At 34.3% G+C, this 12424-nt stretch overlaps 1 protein-coding gene across 8 annotated transcripts in view; it reads right to left on the reverse strand.

The window, feature by feature from the left end:
- LOC128242849 (probable leucine--tRNA ligase, mitochondrial) overlaps positions 1–11842 on the reverse strand; it is a 66308-nt gene extending 54466 nt beyond the window's left edge. For 4 of the 8 annotated variants that reach the window (XM_052960226.1, XM_052960225.1, XM_052960219.1 and 1 more), the window contains exons 1-2: positions 8886–9015; positions 4647–4755 (exon numbers count right to left, since the gene is read on the reverse strand). Coding sequence is in view for 6 of the 8 variants with exons in the window: in XM_052960225.1 (XP_052816185.1) it covers positions 4647–4755; positions 8886–8920 (144 nt within the window). In the remaining 2 variants the exon portion in view is untranslated. Of the gene's footprint in view, positions 1–4646; positions 4769–8885; positions 9016–10917; positions 11014–11686; positions 11691–11766 lie in introns of those variants that run through there. The other 4 variants (XM_052960222.1, XM_052960220.1, XM_052960223.1 and 1 more) reach the window with 4 other exon arrangements.
- Positions 11843–12424: the final 582 nt, after the last annotated feature.

Genomic DNA, 12424 nt, shown 5'->3' on the forward strand with positions numbered 1-12424 from the left:
CTGATCTCAAAATCAACAGGGTTCATCAACTAGTCATGACCAACTAGCATACCAAGAATTAAATGGAGGAATTGATTCATATGACTTTTGTTTTTAGCAAACAATGTCAGTCTTGCTTCATCAATACTACCAGTTGCACTAGAACTATCACACTATAGTGAGTACAAACCTCTCAAGAATATTATGATCCTTTTCCTCAATTGTTCGTCAGTTTTATAAAAGGGGTCATGCACTTTTTTCCCTTTTCAACAGAATGCAGATACGACATCAGATTTAGTAAAAACATGGAAAAAATAGAAGGCTCATAGATTTTCTGGGCCAATTGCCACTTTTATATCATGTATGAGACCTCCAGTGTTATCCTTGACCAAAAGCGACCCGCAGCTTTTCTACATCAAGAAGCTGTAGATTTTGAAGAACATTTACTGCACTGACTAGATCATCTGTGTCGCTGGCTTTAACCATTATGATTTTGTAACTGTTTGCTGCTGTGTGCTTTGCATGCAAGAAGATTCATGTGCGAGTCATTTACGACTTATTGACTGATTGCAGACAACATCATCTTCTTGAGTGACTATAGCAGTTAACTATTATTTGGACACATCTTCACAAATTTAGTCGCCAGAAATTAAAATAGCTCAGTCTCATTGCAAAATTGTGGGAATTTCCCTTCGTCAGTCACTCTGCGTCTAGCACCTTTGCCTAGCATTGTTTTTGTTTCAGATTTAAAGTAAAGGACCTGTATACGTCAAACAAGATATCTATTCCCTACTTCTTGTGCTGCATACTCTTCAAACCGCTTCGATATCCTTGAACACAATGAATTCATTAAAGTCAATTCGTCGAAAATCATGACGCCAGCTTCTAGTGCAGAACTGGGAGGAGTTAAGTGAGTCCCCAGAATTGGCACTGTTTCCGATTTCTGACAGCTATGGAGATTTCCATGTTCAGTCAGTGTAGCAGAAAAAAACTGATTATCATGCTGAAAAAAACAACCGGTCACATTCTGTAGGCAGAATGTGAAAAGTGTAGAAAACAGTTACAGTCATCCTTATTAAGATTTCACCCTTTGAATCGCTTTGGGCTCTGGCTTTTTTTTATCATTTTCTTCTTGTTTGGCTGATGAAATGAACTCTCCTCTGTATCCATCTATTTCAGGAACTTATTGAAGCGGGTTTTACCGTGATCATAATGAGAAGCAACCATTTCAGCAGCACTAAGATGGGCCATCAAGTGTAAAAATATCCTCATTCTGCCCAGTAAATGAATTGTCCATATCATTCATTTTAGTTTTCAACCTCTGTAATTTATCAAAGAAAGCCTTTGTGTGTGTGCGTGTTCTTGCTGTTCGTATTATCTGGTATTTTCGTTTGCATCCTTGGCTTCAAATTCCAATTCATACTGAGCAACCAAGTGGCTGACTTCAGGTCCAGCATCAATCCATCGCCGTAGTGCAGATGGGTCTTCATTCGCACCAATGGCACCACCATCACCTTTGATAACAGCCCTCGCTTTCTCATAAGCTTGATTAATAGCTAACGCTAAACATTTACACTTAGATTTGTGAACAACAGGATTACGTTTTGAAATTCTGCAGCTAGCTGAGAATGTGTATGCTCAAGCATCATGTGTATGAAGAGATGTATGGGGAGCCATTGTGCATAGTTCACATTCTTGTTTGCAAAGGACAGTGGTATCTACTCGCCCAACGATTGACGGCATAAAGTAAATTCTGTGGACAAAAATGATCAGACCAGGGACAAGATTATTTATTCCATTGTAAACACTAGATTTCTAAATTGAAATAGTGGACCATCAGTTTTGCGTCATTTACACCAGTAAATGATACTTAGCAGATCCAGTGTATTGTTCATTGACCTATGAACACTCACTGCCATTGTACAGCCTGTAGGCTTCTTCAAGTGGCTTGAAAAGAGTGCTAATTATAACCTGATGCATTTGTCGAGTCCTAGTGGCACTTGAAGCAGAAAGAAAGCATTCTGCTGTCCCCTAGTGGCACTTGAAGCAGAAAGAAAGCATTCTGATGTCCCCTAGTAGCACTTGAAGCAGAAAGAAAGCATTCTGAGGTCCCCTAGTGGCACTTAAAGCAGAAAGAAAGCATTCTGCTGTCACCCAGGAAGCAGTCCCTGTCTCATCGATGGCTCCTGTCCATCCAATGTTTTGAATGAGGGTTCCAGTGGACTAAAATGCCGCCAATTCAATATGCAGACCCAAGACATACTAGTAATTAAAAACTTGACTTCACCTTTATTATGTTCAGGCTATTGCCACTGTATCTGTTTTGCTAATGCAAAGATTGTGTTTTCTTTCTTGTTTGTACAATGATACTTTCATTACAAGACTCAATGAAGACATAATTTTAAACCTGTTTAGGTGAGCTTTGTCTGATAGTTGTCTTTGAATAACTTTATATAATAGTATCTGTAAAGAGCTAGCAGTGCTTGATTCCTGCATTTTATAGGTGATGTTGGTATCCGGTCATTGGGTACTTGAAATAAATTTATCAGTTTATATGTTATTTTTGCGTTATTCTATAATTATTGTTTTCAAGGTGATGCGCGCTCTGATGAGGTTTAAATGTTTTTATTAAGTAATTTTTCATACATGAAGGGGTAACAGTGAGGTTATGGCTATGCTAACAAGTTTAAGCCCCCAGTAGACTCGAGTTCCAGTGAACTTTTGATTCAATGACCATTCATTGAAGTAATCTCATCATTTGACGGTAAATCAATTTTGATGAGGGCATGCTATTGTTTATTTTGTGAATGTGGTGCAAGTTATTTTTGGTATTTGTATGTGTGTATGCAATATTAATACGTTTGTGTCTATTGTCGTTTGGGCGCTTGCCTTGTGCCCCTATAAAAGGGTTTATTTTTTAATGTTCGACTACTGTCCCTGTAGTTTTCATTGTCATAATTATTATTATCTTACTGGTCATGAATTTTTAACAAGACTATAGGTTAGTGTGTATGGAGATTATTATATAGCATCTGGGACACTTAACTAAGCTAAAGAGAATAATTAGCTAACACTAAACCACATGCTGATTTTCACGGCAGTGGTGTCACCATTGTGCCCTGGTCGGTCGTGCTTTGTCACTCACTCTCTTTCTCCCGTAAGCTTCAAAACAGGTTAAATATGATATATTTGGTTTCTCCATTAAAAAAATGTATTATTTGACCAAAAACCAATAAAGGGGCTGTACTCCGTATGATGAAATAGCAAAAAAAAAGAAGAAAATTGTTGAAAACTGACATTAACTTGGTATCGATGTGTACAATGCATTGAAACTGACTAACTGAAGTACCAAATAGTTTACAATTAATTTATTTTTCGCAGTTTTATCGTATTTGTCCATTAAAAAAGATTACTAGGTATGTCTACTTATTCTTCTTAATTCATTCCTTATGCGTGATTGGCTAGTTGATGTTATCACGTGATATTACCAAGTTAGGTATATAGCTGAAATATTCAAACTGTTAAGGGTAAGCCTTCGTAACACAGTGGGTACAACACTGAACTGCAATTTTGGCTACCCCGGTTCAAACCCGGTCTGACTTGATTTTTTTTTTACATTTTTTTTTTTTTTACAATTATGATATCAAAGTTTAAAACACTTTATTAAATAATTGTGCTGAAATTTTTATAGAAAAAACTTTTTTTGGAGCCAATCTGGTGTACAGTCCCTTTAAGATAGAACTACTAAGTCAACTTTTGTATTGAAAATAATTTCTTTCAAACACGATTAATGGCCATTTTGAAAATGGCCGCCATTTTGAAAAAAAGATGGCTAACACGTTTTTCCAAACAAGTAACCCATTAGGAGTACCTAGATGCAAAATTTGATGCTTGTATAACAAACTGAACAATTTTTCTTAATATTGACTTAATCTGCTGGGCTATTTGTTCATGAAGTTAAATAATTAACACAAATTTTTAAATAGATATTTTAAGTATTGTTTTACATTTATCCCCTTGAGAGAACCCCCCGATAAAAGTAGAAATTCATGACATCACAAGATGGCATAAATATGAATGAACGATCCGCAAATAATAAAAATGAATTACTTTGCGCTAAGATTTATGATATACAGGTAAACAGAATGTCCAATTTGGATACTGACTACCGGGTATTAAAACAGACGAAAATACTAGTTTATGCATCCGTACAAATTGTACAATGAAACATGTAGATACCTACTGTATACATGTATGTGTATACAGGCAGTATTTATTTACTATGACGTTTAATAAAAGGCATTGTTTCGTTTTTATGTCCCATTTACAAAAATCTGTAAAATCTGAAAACGTGGGAGCCTTAATACACAGTGTACCCAGTTTTATTTGAGCGTCTTTATCAGTTTTGGAAATATGGCCAAAGGAAAAGAGTTTGAATGCTGATGCAGAAAACAAAACCGAACCTATGACCTTAGACTTATTTCTTCAAACATAAAAACAAAAACAAAATTAAAGAAGTTTATTAAGTTTGTATAGAGTATTTTTGTAATGAGAATTTCAATAACTAACTCCAACCAGTGAAAGAGAAATCATCTGGGTACAAATATATTTCCATTAATATAACGAATATTTCTCTTCCTCAGTTATCTGTTTCCACTTGCTCATACCCATTTTCCATTTTGTTCATACAGGGAAGCTAGACCTCGTAGTTGCTGCAGAAAGATTCTGCAATGTTTCAGCACATTCCATGTCACAGTTAGTTGCCCCAACATCTCCCTGTTGAGACAAGCTGATATTCACAAATGTTAAAACAAATACAATTGTATCTTTCACATATTCATTAAAAAATAATCCATAATAAAGTGTGGCCTTGAACTTTGAGGTAGGGTCTTGGGCCATACATTCGACACTTTACCTTAATGTATTGAACACATATTCCATACAATGATAAACCTGTGACTTTGACATTTGAGGTAGGGATGTGGGTCTTGCACACAACACATTGACTTTATGTACAGAACATGTGTGCCAAGAAATTTTAAAATCCCTCCCTGCATGACAAAGTTACAGTCCTGACACGAAAAACTAGACTGACGGATGGTGCGATTTGATTATGCCCTCCTAAGGGGCATTAAAAAACTATGGACTGCATTCAAAGCCAATGCGCATTATCAAAAACAACAACAATGTCAATACATGTATGTTTTGTAATATGTTTATTTAACTATCATCGATTGACAGGCAACTTCAGACAGAAAACACAGACCATGCAGGGTTGTCAATAAAACACAGACCATGCAGGGTTGTCAATAAGAAAATTGGAAGAAAAAAATTCGCAAGTTTTTGTGGTAATAAATGTTCCTTACCGCTTAAAACGGCCCTTTTCGCCTATAACGTCTCTTTTCGATATTTAGAGCATCGCCTTGACTGGTCTAAAATTTCCTGATAATCTGAATTATTATCTTACGATTCGGCGTATTTGTAGACGCAGTCGACGATTTTTTGTTTATCCAACATTGCCGACATTTTGACCAATTCTGAACCATGACCTGTCTGTGACGTCAGGCCGAGGCGCGTGATCAATCAAATATAGTTGTATTATTGGTAGTTAATTATAACTTGCAGCATTGTGTAAATTTCCACGAGGAACACGAGACAGGAATGCCCACAAACCTGCGCCGTCAATGTTTTACGCATCTTTGATACCAATGACCTTATTTCGCGATTTTCCAAAATTCTTAAAATAGTAACATAGTGTTGTGTTTTTTTTAGTGCGTTGTATTTATCGATGTTTATACTTCATGGAAATGAATATAAAGCAAATAAACAAGCAACAGATATGAAAATAAAATGACCCTACATTACGAGTACGTAGAATTACGTATCCATGAAGCTATCGATAAAGCGTTGATCTGCTTATCTATGAAGCTATGGATAGATAAGTAAACTTGTGTATCTATGAAGTAAAGGGTTAATTAAATACTCCCAAAATGCCCCAGAATGCAGGAAATGAAGCGCTGAATTTCGAAAATTTCCGGGGGGGGGGGGGGGGATGGGGGGGCATGCCATGGATCCCCCTAGCTGGCGATCCCCCTAGCTGGCCGCCTACTTTTCTGTTTCAGTCGGTTCAACAAAAACTTATTGACAACCCTGCCATGTCTCCATGGCTTGCATGTTCTCTTCAAGAAACATAAATGAGTTAAAATAAAAAAGTATGGATTATGCTAGAAAAAAAGAACTATCACAGGAATGTGACAAATGCCCCCAAAAGACCTTGTTGGCATTTGGCATTTGGGCTTATATGGGCTGATAGCATTTAGTAGACAACACATTTTCATGACGACCTGCCAATGCACTTTGGGAATATTTATCGCTTCAAAATGTACCATTTTTAAAGAGCAAGGTATGAACAGAAGATGATAAGTCACTGTTAATGGAGTGGTTGTAAACTAAAGTCAGTTGTAGTTTTAAATGAGATTGTTGGGCATTATGATTACTGAAAATGTATGTATGTGAACACTTTTTATCATGTTAGAGAATTTTTTGCCTGGATTTAATTTTTCTATGAATAGAATAGAAAAAAGGTATGAAAAAAGTTATCTTTAATGTTAAACAGAATGAAGAAACTGGATAACTTTTAAGTGAATGATCTAGGTATTTAAGAAAATGCTTTCTGGTTCATTCTGTACATTTTTAGAACCCAGGGTCATCCCAAATCGTGTGAATATATAACACACTATGAAAAGAACTTCCAAGATCTTGTTTGATTGGTTTTCACAGAAAAAACAATATGATTTTTTAGACTGACACATGTGCTGTTAAGGTGTTAACCACAGGTGTCCGCCACATACATGTAGTTTGATCACTAAAATATGGCCCTTCAGTCCTTTGATATTGTTTAAAAATTAACAAAAAATTATTGAAATTGATAAAATGGCATTTCAATAAATTTCTAAGTGTATAACTTGAAAAAAACATCATTATATATATAAAATAGACAAGGTTCCCGTGTCCAAAAAAAACCAAAACCACAGTTGCCTTTAACAATGTCAAATATTTCCTAAAATAATTGACTAAATGCTATAATTTTTTCACTGCCTGAAAGTTAAAAGACAAAGCTACAAGAGAAGTGTAACTTTTATGCCAGTTCTTGATACAATTCTAACATAATCAGATGAAATGCGCAGACTAAACACTGAAAACGCCAATTCCGAAACAATGTAGAGGCTCAATAACTACGAATATTTCCCCCCTTAAACACGTTAAAAAACATCATCCCTACCATTGTGAAATTGTTGAGTAAGACATGTATTTATCCAATATATATTTGTTTATAATGATGTTGTTTTTTTAAGTTATACTCTAATATACGTCATCTTATCAATTTAAATATTTTTTTTGGTAATTTATAAACAGTTAAAATATCAAAGGACCATATTTTAGTGATCAAGCTAAGAGATGGACACCTGGGGACCAAACCATACTTCCATGTATACTAGCTACAATAATGAGCGATCAGGGATACTTGTTTTATTATTTTGACATTTTATGTGTATCCCTGTAACGCTACAACTCTCCACCATTTAACACCGGGCGGAAGAATATATAGTAATTAGGGATGGCAACGAGTTGTAAAATTAATCCTCGAACTATCGTCCGAGTACTCGGGTACTCGGAAAAATTGAATATGTGTTCGCAAAGACAAGATTGTGTATACATGTATCGTTAATGACGTATATTGTGCGTTTGTCGTATAATTGGTCATTTTCACCTTTAAAGTAAACTTTCATTACGTATTTTTACTATTTTAACAAAAAATGATATAAAAAGAAAACAAATGTTGTTTCAGGCTTTTAATTTGTCTTACTCGTTTCAATTTATACAAGTATGCACTGCAGAAATGAACAACAATCAGAATTACAATGAACGAAAATTAATAGCATACATAAAAAATAGTGAACGAAGTTCAGTTGTTGAGATGCTTACTCTACAATTATTATTTTTTAAATGATAGTTTTTCGTACTGTGTAATTGTTGTTTACCTCATTAATATTCATAATTCTTGATTTAAAATATCAACCAATCAATTGTGATAATCATTGCAAAAATAGTTCAAATACGCCCATTAAGAAATAAATTCTCGTAACAGTCGATACTTTTTCGCTCGTAAGTGTCCATTGTTTAGTGGAAGGTCTCTAATTGGTATACAATAGAATTGTGTAGGTGAAAGTAACGATATCAAAACTTCGCTAATTTACATCAGTGCTAATTTGAAATAGGGGTCCTTTTTTACAGTTTGCAACTATCACAACAACTGTCAACTAATTGATTGAGGTCAATTGTGTACACAGCGGGGATTAGAGGGACCGTAAATTGTCCTCTTGGCAACTAACCAGATCTGATATTTTGTCTGTAAATCGTGTATTTGGTGATTTTTATAGATTTTTTTTTTTTTTCCGAGTACTCGAGTAGTGATTTGGTACTCAAGTACTCGGAAGTTCGATCGAGTACTCGGTAACTCGTTGCCATCCCAAATAGTAATATTATGCAACGATGTTGAATAATAATGATATATTTGTTACAAATGTACCTGACAGTGATCTTAACTTGATTAAATTTGTAATTAGAGTCGTTATATTCACATAAAAAAACTCTGGGTCACGAAATGATCGTTGCAGTCCACCATTTTGTATACATGTTGATTTTTTACGAATAAATTTGTACCCATCCGTCAATGATAGTTAACCCTCAACTGTGCAGTCACAGTTATCCTCACTATTTTATGTACTGAGCAGAGAAACGCAACCTGTGTTCAAAATAAGGGTGATACCTTATTTGTCCATTGTATAATGTTAAATAGAAAATTAAATTAATTTCAGAGGATAAATATTAAATATTATTCTCACAGTAAAGCCATCGTTATCCTCATAATAATCATCATGTAATCACCATCATCACCGTCATAATCATCATCATGTAATCATCATCATCATCATCATCATGCAGCAGCAGCTGCAGTAGCATCGACAATATAACGATATACAAGAAAACTTTGCATGCTATCTGATCTCTTTCTTTTTAACAAGTCCATATATACTCCAACTATAAGAATAAGTTGACAGAGGTTTAAAAGTTATAAGATAACTCTCAATAAAAACGTACATACAAAAAAATAATGCATATCACATATATCATGTCACAGAAATACTGAAGTGGTTTGGATGTGGATGGAGTCAAACTGATATCAAAATCATCTTCAATGTCATCACCAGATTGTCACCAATGGTGTTCTTTTGTAAAAAATACCTTTGAACACCTAGCACACTGCATTTTTTAATTATAATTCATTCAATATATTTCTTGCATTATTCCGATTCTAAGAAATCTTAAAGGAACATGAAAAAAAAAAATAACGTTCAATGTGATCACCAAGATGAAAAAAAATGGTGCAGGTATCAGCATCAAACAATTTTGGCATGTGACGGAATACTCTCCAGTGTTCATTTTTTTAGCGGCTGCTTCTTTGATCACTCGGTATCACTCGGCCATTTACCATGGAAACCGGTCGCGGCTCCCGCTTTGATCATCCCGGGCCCTTTCGTGGACAACTTGTTATTTCATTATCATTGCGATGGCTGATACTGTTAAAATATTGTACAATTCGTAAAGGAAAAGTTTGACTTTGAACTTAAGGACGAACTTTAAGTAAATATTTTTTCAGCATTGTTGGAAAACAGAGATGTGACTGCTTTGCTGCCAACTGGATATGGAAAATCTATGTGCTACATTGCTCAAAGACCAGCAGGTTATCATTACATATATATATGTACATTATTATTATTATTATTATTATTAATAAATTAATTAATAACAAATTGACATAAAACTACTCACCATCTTAAAGAGAACATGCGTATTCTCTTTGAAGTCATTAGTTTTTACTGCGTATTTGCACATAATCATATTTAATAATCTGATATGTTTCACATAACGTGTTATCTATTTCTTATATTAAGTTTGAATATATTGTATAATACTAGACATAGTAAAGTAGTAACATATGCTGCTGCTTCTGCTGCTCTGCTGCTAATGGTGATGTTGATGAGCATTGTTTTTTGTAGGAGAGTTTTGAATTGCCTCATGTTTCTGTTGTTGTGTCTCCCCTCATCAGCTTGATGAAAGATCAACAACAACAGCTGCACAGTTGGGGTATTAAGAGTTGCATATCGACTGACAAACAGTTAAATGTGAAAGGTAGTTAATAAAATTTTAATAGTTCCTTTGAATTAATTTGATAATAGACGCACATTCTTAATGAAATTGTAAATACATTTGCATTTTGAGTCATTTTAAAGTAATAGTAGAATATAGACCGAAAAAGAGTATTAAAAACTAAAATACTTTGTAATTGTACTAGAATAGTGATATTTTCCAGATATTGCAAGGGTCGATGTTTCGATAATATTTGTCACACCGGTGGCATTGATACGAAACCAGTGGAGGGACCTGTTACTGGATTCCAAATTCCAAAAAAGATTCTGCTTGTTGGCATGTGACTATATATTTGATATAAATAACAATACAATGACGGAAATGCACAATCCTCTCTTATAGTCAAGTCATTATATCTGTACAGTTTTATGTTTTGTACTGTCTCTATGTATCATTCAAGGAATGACTGTGCTGTTATTGTTTTATGTGCATAGTTATACATATTATCTTGTATAAGGCATACATAAATTTATAAACAATCTGCGTATGTGTTAATTACTTTATGAAATATTTCACTAGCTTGTAGTAGTAAACAAATAGACACACAAAATCACTGTCTAGACTCCCGGTAAGTCACCGCCAGATTTTTCCATATATCGTTACAAAAAAAACTTTAAATTAAAGAAAAGTTATTTTTAAATAATTTGTAAATATGTATTGACTTACGTAGTATGTAGAAAACAATGTTGGAGCCCTAAATGCGCAGCATCACGGTGGAAGGTTAATTATAAATGTACTCACTCATTAAATCCCTTTATACACCTTTATTGATACATTCAAATACATATTTCATCAAAAATGTAATGCATAGGCGAATAAGCTATGTTCTCCCAACTCGACCCAACAAACACGTTAGCGTTCAGCGCAGTGAAATGGTTGCATTTAAAATAGTGTTATTTAACCGAACGTATTAACAACAAAAATATTTCAAATCCTCATACATTTACACAACCTGTCAGATTTGTCCAAGATTTACAGATTAATGGATAAAAGTGCCTTATGGTATCTGAACATGTTTTTTTGGCATCATGACATAAATAAATATGTGTTTAATAGTAGGCAATGATATTTTCATATAAATTTGAATTTATAACGGAGATAATTTAAAAGTTGTGGCCGTGAGGATTCTCTGTGCAAGGACAGCTTGCTACTTTTTGCTGGGATGGTGGACTTCGCGAGTCTGCCATAGTAAAATTGTCAAAAGACTCGTTTACGGCCATTTAGGTGGACTACCATGTACCAATTCACTCTACTTGTAATATCTATAATACTGCAAAATAAATTTCTGTCGCACCTTAACTATAGAAAAAGAGGGTTAAAAATGACTTGAGTGGCCTTAAAACCGAACCCTACAAGATTCTACAGGTATATACAATTGCCTGCTAAATTGGGTCGCGAAAATACATTGCAAAACTGCAAAAATAAAGTAACCAACACAATTCCGCTATTCTTTACATGTAAATACTTAATTAATGACATCGGAGAAAGACAACTGCTCAGTGAAATTGCTTTTACCAAATTACTGTTGACGTCAAAGTTCAACTCTACACACAATTATCGGCCTTGACAAAAACAAAAATGACCGTCGAACTGTTGTCTGCTCCGTTACAGAAGACAATCAGATACTATTTCCAGGTCTCTTGCCGTATTAATAGAATTCCCGGGCCCAAGGTATTGAAATAACTTATTGCTTAAGCCAACGGATTGTGGTTAATATAATTTATTCGAAAATATATATTTCATTTTGTTCTCCTTTTGAAAGTGTAATGTTCATGGAATAATGTAATCCGGAGCCCGGAAAATAATAATTTCTGTTTAAATAGTGAATTTTATGGAGTATTTGTTTTTCGCTTTATCGCTACAGTACTGTATGACTTCTTTATGATGATTTCGTGTATTTAATACTAATGTTATGGTTTTAGTATTTTAGTCTAAATTTAGCTAGTAAATTATTAATTAATACGAATAAGTTGTATTCTTAATAGTTTTCTACTTTTTCGTAAGTTTGATAAACTAGACACCCCTACGTACGTACTCTGTTACATAAGTTTTATATAATGAACTGTAATGCCATACCCCTATGGTCCTCCTTCACAATTACCAAAAAGTTAAAAAATTATTCAAAGGCTGATAGGATTTCTTAAAATGGACCATTCCATTTTGATCACGTGAT

The sequence above is a fragment of the Mya arenaria genome, chromosome 8 (genome assembly GCF_026914265.1).
Source record: "Mya arenaria isolate MELC-2E11 chromosome 8, ASM2691426v1".
NCBI lineage: Eukaryota > Metazoa > Mollusca > Bivalvia > Myida > Myidae > Mya > Mya arenaria.